General features: G+C 58.0%; 1 protein-coding gene across 2 annotated transcripts in view; it reads left to right on the forward strand.

Moving 5' to 3' along the window:
* The window catches only part of NADK (NAD kinase), a 30,811-nt gene extending 26,921 nt beyond the window's left edge, over positions 1 to 3,890 (forward strand). The window contains exons 8-12 of one of the 2 annotated variants that reach the window (XM_017882493.1): positions 419 to 570; positions 731 to 830; positions 906 to 1,063; positions 1,460 to 1,542; positions 2,051 to 3,890. In XM_017882493.1, the coding sequence (XP_017737982.1) occupies positions 419 to 570; positions 731 to 830; positions 906 to 1,063; positions 1,460 to 1,542; positions 2,051 to 2,204 (647 nt within the window). In that variant the 3' untranslated portion in view covers positions 2,205 to 3,890. The remainder of the gene's footprint in view (positions 1 to 418; positions 571 to 730; positions 831 to 905; positions 1,064 to 1,459; positions 1,543 to 2,050) is intronic. The other variant, XM_017882494.1, reaches the window with a different exon arrangement.
* The last annotated feature ends 5,528 nt before the right edge of the window (positions 3,891 to 9,418 follow it).

Raw genomic sequence — 9,418 nt, forward strand, 5'->3', positions numbered from 1 at the left:
AAAAAAAAAAAAAAAAAAAAAAAAAAGCACAGAAGTGTCAACTTGGGAGCAGAAAGGGACCCTGACCCCGCCGGCCTCCCTGGGCTGGGCTCCAACCCTGCCGGCCTTGCTGACGTGCGCCCTCCGACTCCCTCCGACTCCCGCTGATACCTTCTGACATCCTCTGACGCCCTCCGCTGCCCTCTGTCTCCCTCCGACGCCCTCTGATGCCCTCCGACTCCCGCTGACGCCCTCTGACATCCTCTGACGCCCTCTGACACCCTCCGATGCCCTTTGACGCCCTCCGACGCCCTCGGTCTCCCTCCGACGCCCTCTGACTCCCACTGACGCCCTCTGACACCCTCCGACTCCCACTGATGCCCTCTGACTCCCGCTGACACCCTCTGACACGTGCCCTCTGACTCCTGCCGGACCTCAGGGAACGCAGCTGTTGTTCTTCGGAGCCGGCTGAAGGTCAGGGTGGTGAAGGAGCTCCGGGGGAAGACCGCGGTGCACAACGGGCTGGGTGAGAATGGCTCACGGGCTGCAGGCCTGGACATGGATGTCGGGAAGCAGGCCATGCAGTACCAGGTGAGTGGAGGCACCTCGGCCTCGGTGAGGGGCCCGGGGTGGGGGGACTTGGGTCCCAGGGGTGAGGGCCTTCCGCAGAGCCCAGCTGGGTGGGACAGCGGTGTCTGTGAGCTGTGCGGCCCCACCCACCCTGAGTGTGCAATGCTGTCATCCCCTCCAGGTCCTGAATGAGGTGGTGATTGACAGAGGCCCCTCCTCCTACCTGTCCAACGTGGACGTCTACCTGGATGGACACCTCATCACCACGGTGCAGGGCGACGGTAAGGCCCGCAGCGCTGTCCTGGGGCCCTGAGCGTCCCTCGGGCGGGAGTGACGCCTGCGCCTGTCCCTGTCAGGAGTGATCGTGTCCACCCCGACGGGCAGCACGGCGTATGCGGCCGCGGCCGGGGCCTCCATGATCCACCCCAACGTGCCGGCCATCATGATCACGCCCATCTGCCCCCACTCGCTGTCCTTCCGGCCCATCGTGGTCCCCGCAGGGGTCGAGCTGAAGGTCAGAGCCAACGACGCTCCTTTTCCGGTTTGTGAGTCATTTGACCCCATGCAGCACAAAGCCCGGACCTAGCGCTCGGCTCTGCCGTGCTGGCTTCAGCCTCAGACATGGCCTCACCATCCTAGGGCCGTCCGTGCCCTCAGATGCAAGCCTGCCTTGCTGGTGCCCGAGATCTGTCCACCAGGTGCCCGGGGCCCGGGTCTGAGGGGCTTCCCGCCATTGTTGGTCTCTGGCGGTGCTGAGCTGGGCCAGTGCCTGTAAGATGCACACTCCACCGTCCGCAAGGCAGGGTCAGAGCTGCCCAACCTTTGGCCTCTGGCGAGCACTCGGGGGTGGGTGCCTAGAAGTGTCCTCCCCACAGCGGGGGGCCCACCCCTCTCCCTGCTTGACCCTCAGATCATGCTGTCACCTGAAGCAAGGAACACAGCATGGGTGTCCTTCGACGGACGGAAGAGACAAGAGATCCGCCACGGAGACAGGTGTGGGCTGCAGGCCGGGCTGGGCACTGCCTGCCAACCTCCTCCCTGGGCGGTGCCTGCGCTCTTGGGGTTGGTCTGTAGACACAGCTTGTCCCCTAGAGCACCACAGGGCCTGAGTCCCTGGGTCTTAGAGTGTCACAGGGCACCCGTGCCGGCGGCAGCAGGTCACATACGGTGGCACATGCAAGTGTGACCCCAGCAGAGGCCTGAGGGTGCCCCCCCCGCACAGCTGCCCACCCTTGCATGAGGGCTGCCCTCCCCCACCCCCTGGGACCTCACCCCTGAGGGCCCCCGGGCAGAGCTTGTCAGTTCCCTGCACCGTTCCCTCCAGGACCTGGGGCGGCTCTGTCCCAGCACCCATGGGGCACCCCTCAAGCCTGCCTCAGGGAGGGGCTGCCTGGCCCCTCAGGAAAAGAGTCCCAGCCATTCCCGGGGAGGGAGGGAGGGTTCTTGGCTGGGGCGGGCCTTTCTGGAAGCCCTGGCTCAGGCGGCTGCTCTCCCGCCCCAGCATCAGCATCACTACCTCATGCTACCCGCTCCCCTCCATCTGCGTGCGGGACCCCGTGAGCGACTGGTTTGAGAGCCTCGCGCAGTGCCTGCACTGGAACGTCCGGAAGAAGCAAACCCACTTCGAGGAGGAGGAGGAGGAGGAGGAGGGCTAGGTCGAGCCCTGTCCAGGCCGGAATCCTTCCGCTGTCTTCTTCTCTGCCCTCCAAGCACCCTCTGGGGACAGACCAATCTGTGTGTGTCTGTGACCGCCTCTGTCTCAATGGCACGGCCACTTCCTTCCTGTAGCCTGGGTCAGAGCCTGGGTCTGCCCTTCTGTCCAGATCAGCTGTTTTTTTTAATATTTTAAATCTGACTTTTTTTGCTTTTCTAAAGCAGCAGTGAGCAATGGGCTGGGAGTGCTTCTGTCCCACTGACCCCATGGGGGGTCCCTGGAGCACAGCCTCCAGCTGCCGTAATTCCATGCCAGGATATTTTTCCACAAATCAGTCGATTGGAATTCAGAGGGGTCGGAATGACTCGGCCTGTCCTTCAACGTTAAAATAAATGTCTCAGCCAAAACCTTCCTTGAGCTGCGATGCTTTTCCCCTTGGCCTGCACCTCTCCTTAAAACTTCTGCAGGGAAACCCCCGGCGGAGACGCTGTTGAAAAGTCTGGTCTTGCTGGTGGCTGGCAAGGTTGTTTTGTTCTGCTCAGTTTCTGGGGAGGGTTGGATGCGTCCCCTGCTGTCCGGCCCTCCCCGCTCGAGGCCAGCACTGAGTCTGGGACCCTCAGTGGGAATGGGGCTGGCATCACTGGCGACCCACACATTCCTCACGTAGCTTCCGCTCCCAGGAAGGGGTTTAAATCCTGTATATACTTTTTAGAGATTCTTTTAGAGTTTCTGAAGTGCTTATGTGCATCTTTTCTTGTACACGCTTTTGTGAAGATTTCCAGGGCAGGGAGTTGTCTGCCATTAAGTGTTTACATTTGTGTTCTGCACCATGCTGTCTTCAGGGACCATTCGGGGACCATTCTGTTCAGTGCGATCCTGATGGTCCAGGAGATGGGGATTTCCGGGGCTAGTGATCGTGATCCCTTTTATCTTGCAACTGTAATGAGAATTTTTGACATGAACATAGCGAGGGACTCAACACACTGATTCTCCTCCTGCCTCTGCCATGAGTCTCCAGCCTGCAAAGCACCGGCAGCTGTGGTGCCTATGGGTGCTGCTACCCTGGCACACGCCTCTTCCATGGGCACAAGTGTGTGGAGGCCGTGGTCAGAGCCTGGTGTCCTGGTTACTGCTGCCCGGGCGTCTGTTTTTTGAGTAACTGCTCTGAGTTTTGCACATGAAGTTGTCCTCATCTGCTGGAGACTGATAAGAAAAAGAAGGCACAAAACATTCGCCGCCGCCGGTGAGCTTCCCGCAGCCACGCGGCCCAGCCTGGGCACGTTCTCCGAGGCATGTGTCTCCCTGCTCACCCTCTTCTGGGCACCTCAACATCAGCAGACTTGAGCGTCCAAAAACCCCGAGTGTGATTCTGGGCAGCGGGCCTGGCATTAAGTCCACTGTGACCCTGGGCACAGGGGAGGCCCAGCCGTGGGCTTAGGAGGAGAGAGGGACCAGCACCCAGCGTCAGGGCCGGAAGACAGCAGTGTTCAGAATTCCAGCCGCTCATCTGAAGAAAAAACGTATGAACTGAGCTCTAAAGCAGCACGAGACGGAAATGATCTAGAAAACTTTGGATTTTTGACGTAAATTTTAATGTTTCATATTAATTTCTTGAAAATTTATTAAATGTCATTGAAAGCCTTATTACGATTTTCAGATCCTTTCAATAAACAAGACTTGTAAAAAAGAAGCTGGGTTAATAACACCTTTCTTCTGACGCCTTGTAACCAACATAGAGGGGTCGGGCAGGGTCACCCCCATTAAATCCTGGCCCCGAAATGCCCATCCCTGAGTGTAGGGCCGGCAGGGCGTCCTCCCCAAGGGGCTGTGTGGTGCCCCAGGGGCTGGGAGTGCTGCTGCCTCTTCTGGGCAAGGGGGCACTGCCCTGGCGGGGGGAGGGGTAGACAGAGGGACTCAAAATCGTGGGGTGATGTTGCCTCGGGCAGGCTGTGTTTCTCCTGGAAGAGCCACTGAGACCAGGGGGCGTTGAGTCCCTGCATCCCCGGGGCCAGCAGGGCTGGAAGGGCCCCTCCATCCGGGCTGCCTAACTCGGGCAGCCACAAGCCAGGTGAGGACCCGCTGTCCCCTGGGCCCAGCCTGGGCACCGACATCGGCCTCCCTCCCTCCAGCGATGTGGTCCTCCCCCCAACCCCCCACCCCCGCGACCCCACACCATCCCTGTTGTCCTAACAAGGCCCAGATGAATGTGGTTCAAGGCTTTGCCCGGAGCCAATCTGTGCTACATGTGTGCAAGGCCAGGAGAGACCAAAATGACCACCCCATGGGCACCTGCACCACCAGCACCCTGCACTGTTTTGGGGACGTGAAAGCCTGGGCTGTGGGCCCCTTCCTACTGACCTGGAGCACCTCTGCCTCCCCGGCCTGAAAGAGGCTGTGGATCAAGCCTTAAGCTTCCCAGCTTTGGGGAGCACAAGGCCCCAAGACATCTTCGGGGGCTGCCGAGCTCAGGCTCTGGGGCTTGGAAACCTTTTCGATCCTGAAGCGGCGGCATCCAGGGTCTCTGCCAGGCCAGTGCCAGCCTGCGCCCTGGGCACCTCTGTGCTGGGCCTGGCACCCTCACCCTGCCTCCCACAGCCATGGTGTCTCCTCAGGTCAGGTCAGAAGGGGCTGCAGCCAGGCCCAAAGACCCAGCCCAATTCCTGCAGCTCCTGCGGGGTCTGGGTGAGGCCTGTTCTGCTGGGAGCCCAGGAGGCTGCGACCCTGGAGCTGGAATTCCGGTTGGGGGAGAGCAAGGTGGGGAGGGTATGGTAGAGGAGCTGGCCGGAGGAGCCCAGGGAAGGTTGGCAGTGCTGGGGATGTCAGGGACGGCAGGAGCTGGTACGTCACCGCATGGTTCAGCCGTTTCCAGCACATCCCGCCCCAGAAGGATCTTGACCAGGGCATAGGCTGCCTTCAGGGTCTGGTAACACCAAGGAGCCCAGGCAGGCAGTAAACTGAGGCCACAACCTCCTTAGGAGCCTCCACCACCAGGACTCGCACAGGAAAGAGGAAGGAGGCCCCTGCAGAGAGCAGGGTGGGCAGGAGTGGGTGGCCAGGACAGGCAGTACCCAATCAGGGGTGGTGGGGACCTGGGAGCCACAGAGGAGCTGGCTCAGCCACCCTGTGCAGGAGGCACTTGGGGCCTGTGCTCGGGCCTCACCCAGGGCTGCCCCATGTATCCTGGCTGTATAACCCCAGGACCAGGGATCCCCGCACCCAGTGCTCCGTGCAGAGGGACAGGAGGGCCCAGACAAAGAAAGATGGACACACACACACAACACAGACTGGACACAACACACCCACACAGAAAAACTATTTGCGTGGGAAACACCACTTTGAGACACACGGGCCACCACAACAGACACCCAACACACACCACACAGACAACCAAGAAAAATACCATGGACGCCACTGAGACGCACCCACATCAGGGACTGAGTCACTGAGACGCACTCAGAACACTCAGGAGACTGAGACGCCACACCCACACTTTCAGACCACTTGAGGACACACACCACTTCAGACCACCATACTACACACAGACTCACACACAGAAAAATTTGGACGCAACATGGACACCACTGAGAACGCACACACTACACCCACTGCAGGGGACAACTTGAAGACGCACACACACACTCCAGACCACTGAGACGCACTCACACGCACGCACACACTCACACACTCAGACACTGAGACGCACACACACACTCAGAGACACGCAGTGCACTCACACACTCAGACACTGAGGCGCACACACTCACACACTCAGAGACATGCAGTGCACTCTGGGAAACAGGACGGTTCCTCCAAACCAGCAAAGGGCCCAGGAAAGCATGAGTGGCCCTGAGTATGGAGGATCTGAAGGCTGCAGGAACTTGCCCATGAGTGACCTTGGCCTGGAGAACTCCCCGGCCTCTTTCCCCACCTGCTGATGAGGACAAATTGCAGGGGCATGAGCGGCTGCTGCTCCCCCACCGCTGGACAGGTGGCCGAGTGGCCTGCAGGCTGGGTCTCCAGGTGGGGACCCTCCCCTCTTCCTCCCCATCCGTGGGGCCTTGGCACAGACCCCATTCTCTGGGGCCTCTGTTCACACCCCACACCTCCCTGCTGTCCTCAACGCCCCTTGGGAAACTTCAGCTCCTCTGGGCTGGCAGGTCTCACCCTCCCTGCTGAGTGGGAGCCCAGACCCAGACTGAGGCTGGCTGGGGGACATGGAGGAGCCTGTGGGCCGGGGGGACCCAGAAGCGGGCAGAACAGAGCTAGCCATGACCACTTTCCTTCCTGCCTTCTAGAAGATCATCCAGGCCCTGAAGGCAGAGGAGAGGAATCCCACAGCCCATGGGCCCCTCAGCCTGGGTAGACCCTGCCCTGAGGTCAGCAGGTAGCGGGGAGGCCAGGGAGGCTGTGTGGAGGACTCTACCCAGCCATGTCGCAGGGCAGCACAACCCAGAAGGTCCCCGGGAGCCAGGGATGCACTTTGGAGGTAGGGTTTGAATAGCGCCTGGACCCATCAGTCTCCCACACAGCAAGGGCTTCCTGATTCCTAACTGACTCCACATCGTGTGGATAGAAATTCACTGAAATACATGACAGACCACGGCATGCAGGCGGGAAAACATTTGCAGTAACACAACAGCTCGATGTTCTCAATACAAAGCTCATATAATTGACACAAAACACTAATAGAAAAATTGTCAAAGGGCAGAAACCGATGACTCAAGGAAGAATATAAATAGCTAAGAAGTGCCGGGCGCGGTGGCTCACACCTGTAATCCCAGCACTTTGGGAAGCCAAGGTGGGTGGATCACGAGGTCAGGAGATTGAGACCATCCTGGCTAACACGGTGAAACTCCATCTCTACCAAAAATACAAAAAAAAAAAAAAATTAGCTGGGCGTGGTGGCGGGTGCCTGTAGTCCCAGCTACTCGGGAGGCTGAGGCAGGAGAATGGTGTGACCCCGGCAGGCGGAGCTTGCAGTGAGCCGAGATCCCGCCACTGCACTCCAGCCTGGGCGACAGAGCAAGACTCTGTCTCAAAAAAAAAAAAAAAAAAGAAATTTAAAATAAAAATTATTAATACACCCTTCCCAGGCAATATAGCAAAGAGAAGTGGGGCATGGTGGCTCACGCCTGTAATCCCAACACTTTGGGAAACCCAGGTGGGAGGTCCTTCTGGGGAGAGGAAGAGAGGAAGGCACCCAGGCTTCCCAGACAGTATTCCAAAATCATTAAAATGCACATCCCAAGCCCAGCACAGTGACGGCCACCTGCAGACCCAGCTCCTCCAGAGGCTGAGACCAGAGAGTCCTGAGTTTGAGCCTAGCCTGGGCAAAGTAGTGAGATCCGCCATCTCAAAAATAAAATAAAATCCAAGGTCCCTCATGAAATGTAAGGATTTGCTATAAAAATTTTGAGAGGCCAGGTGCAGTGGCTCACACCTGTAATCCCAACACTTTGGGAGGCCAAGGTAGGTGGATCACGAGGTCAGGAGATCGAGACCATCCTGGCTAACCAGGTGAAACTCCATCTCTACTAAAAATACAAAACAATTAGCCGGGTGTGGTGGCGGGCACGTGTAATCCCAACTACTCGGGAGGCTAAGGCAAAGAATCGCTTGAACTCAGGAGCTGGAGCTTGCGGTGAGCTGAGATCACACCACTGCACTCCAGCCTGGGCGACAGAGTGAGATTCCGTCTCAAAAATAAAAAATAAAAGGCCGGGCACGGTGGCTCAAGCCTGTAATCCCATCACTTTGGGAGGCCGAGACCCGTGGATCACGAGGTCAGGAGATCGAGACCATCCTGGCTAACACGGTGAAACCCTGGCTCTACTAAAAAATACAAAAAACTAGCCGGGCGAGATGGCGGCGCCTGTAGTCCCAGCTACTCGGGAGGCTGAGGCAGGAGAATCACTTGAACCTGGGAGGCAGATGTTGCAGTGAGCCGAGATCACGCCACTGCACTCCAGCCTGGGCGATGAACCTCCATACCAAAAAAAGAGAGTACTTTTTATAAATCTGCTTTTGAAATCATTTGGATACTACAGCGACCCTGCTGACCACAACAGCCGAGACTAGTGGGCAAATCACCAGACATTTCTGGGTTTCCTGCAAAGTAGGAAAATCTACTTTGTAAACTGCTCTCAAATTTATGAACTCCGTGTGGATAGTGAACTCAGGCACCAGGCAGATTGCACCCCACTGCGTTAATTTCACTTCTGAGTCTTTTATAATTTATTTTATTTCTTTTTTTTTTTTTGAGACGGAGTCTCACTCTGTCGCCAGGCTGGAGTGCAGTGGCGCAATCTCGGCTCACTGCAACCTCCACCTCCTGAGTTCAAGCGATTTTCCTGCCTCAGCCTCCCAAGTAGCTGGGATCACAGGCAGCTGCCACCATGCCCAGCTATTTTTTTTTTTTTTTCGTAATTTTTTGTAAAGACGAGGTTTCACCGTGTTACCCAGGACCTCCAGATGTTCTCACCTCGTGAGCCGCCGGCCTCGGCCTCCTAAAGTGCTGGGATTACAGGTGTGAGACACCGCGCCCGGTCTTTTTTTTTTAAGACAAGGTTCTCACTCTGTCGCCCAGGCTGGAGTGTGATCCTAGCTCACTGCAGCCTCGACCTCCCAGGTTCAAGCCACCCTCCCACCTCAGCCTCCCGAGTAGCTGGGACCACAGGCACCATCACCGCGCCCTGACCGGCTCCCGGGGGCGCTCCGCGCCCCTCCTCCTGCCCCACTCCTCTGGGACATCCCCACCAAAGACCCCGCGGGAGGAAACAGTCCCAGTCTCTGGCTCAACCGTGTTGCGGGCCCCACGGGGAAGCCTGCGGAAGGAGGCTGCCATCAGCGGACGCCCTGGCCAGGATCTGAAGCTTTACGAAGGCCCGTACAACGTAAACAAGAAGTGAAAGTTTAACGGCCGGGCGCGGTGGCTCAAGCCTGTAATCCCAGCACTTTGGGAGGCCGAGACGGGCGGATCACGAGGTCAGGAGATCGAGACCATCCTGGCTACCACGGTGAAACCCCGTCTCTACTAAAATACAAAACTAGCCGGGCGAGGTGGCGGGGCCTGTGGTCCCAGCTACTCAGAGGCTGAGGCAGGAGAATGGTGTAAACCCGGGGGGCGGAGCTTGCAGTGAGCTGAGATCCGGCCACTGCGCTCCAGTCCCGGCAACAGAGCGAGATTCGGCCTCAAAAAAAAAAAAAAAAAAAAAA

Source organism: Rhinopithecus bieti, unplaced genomic scaffold (assembly GCF_001698545.2).
Source record: "Rhinopithecus bieti isolate Rb0 unplaced genomic scaffold, ASM169854v2 scaffold_13351, whole genome shotgun sequence".
Taxonomy (NCBI): domain Eukaryota; kingdom Metazoa; phylum Chordata; class Mammalia; order Primates; family Cercopithecidae; genus Rhinopithecus; species Rhinopithecus bieti.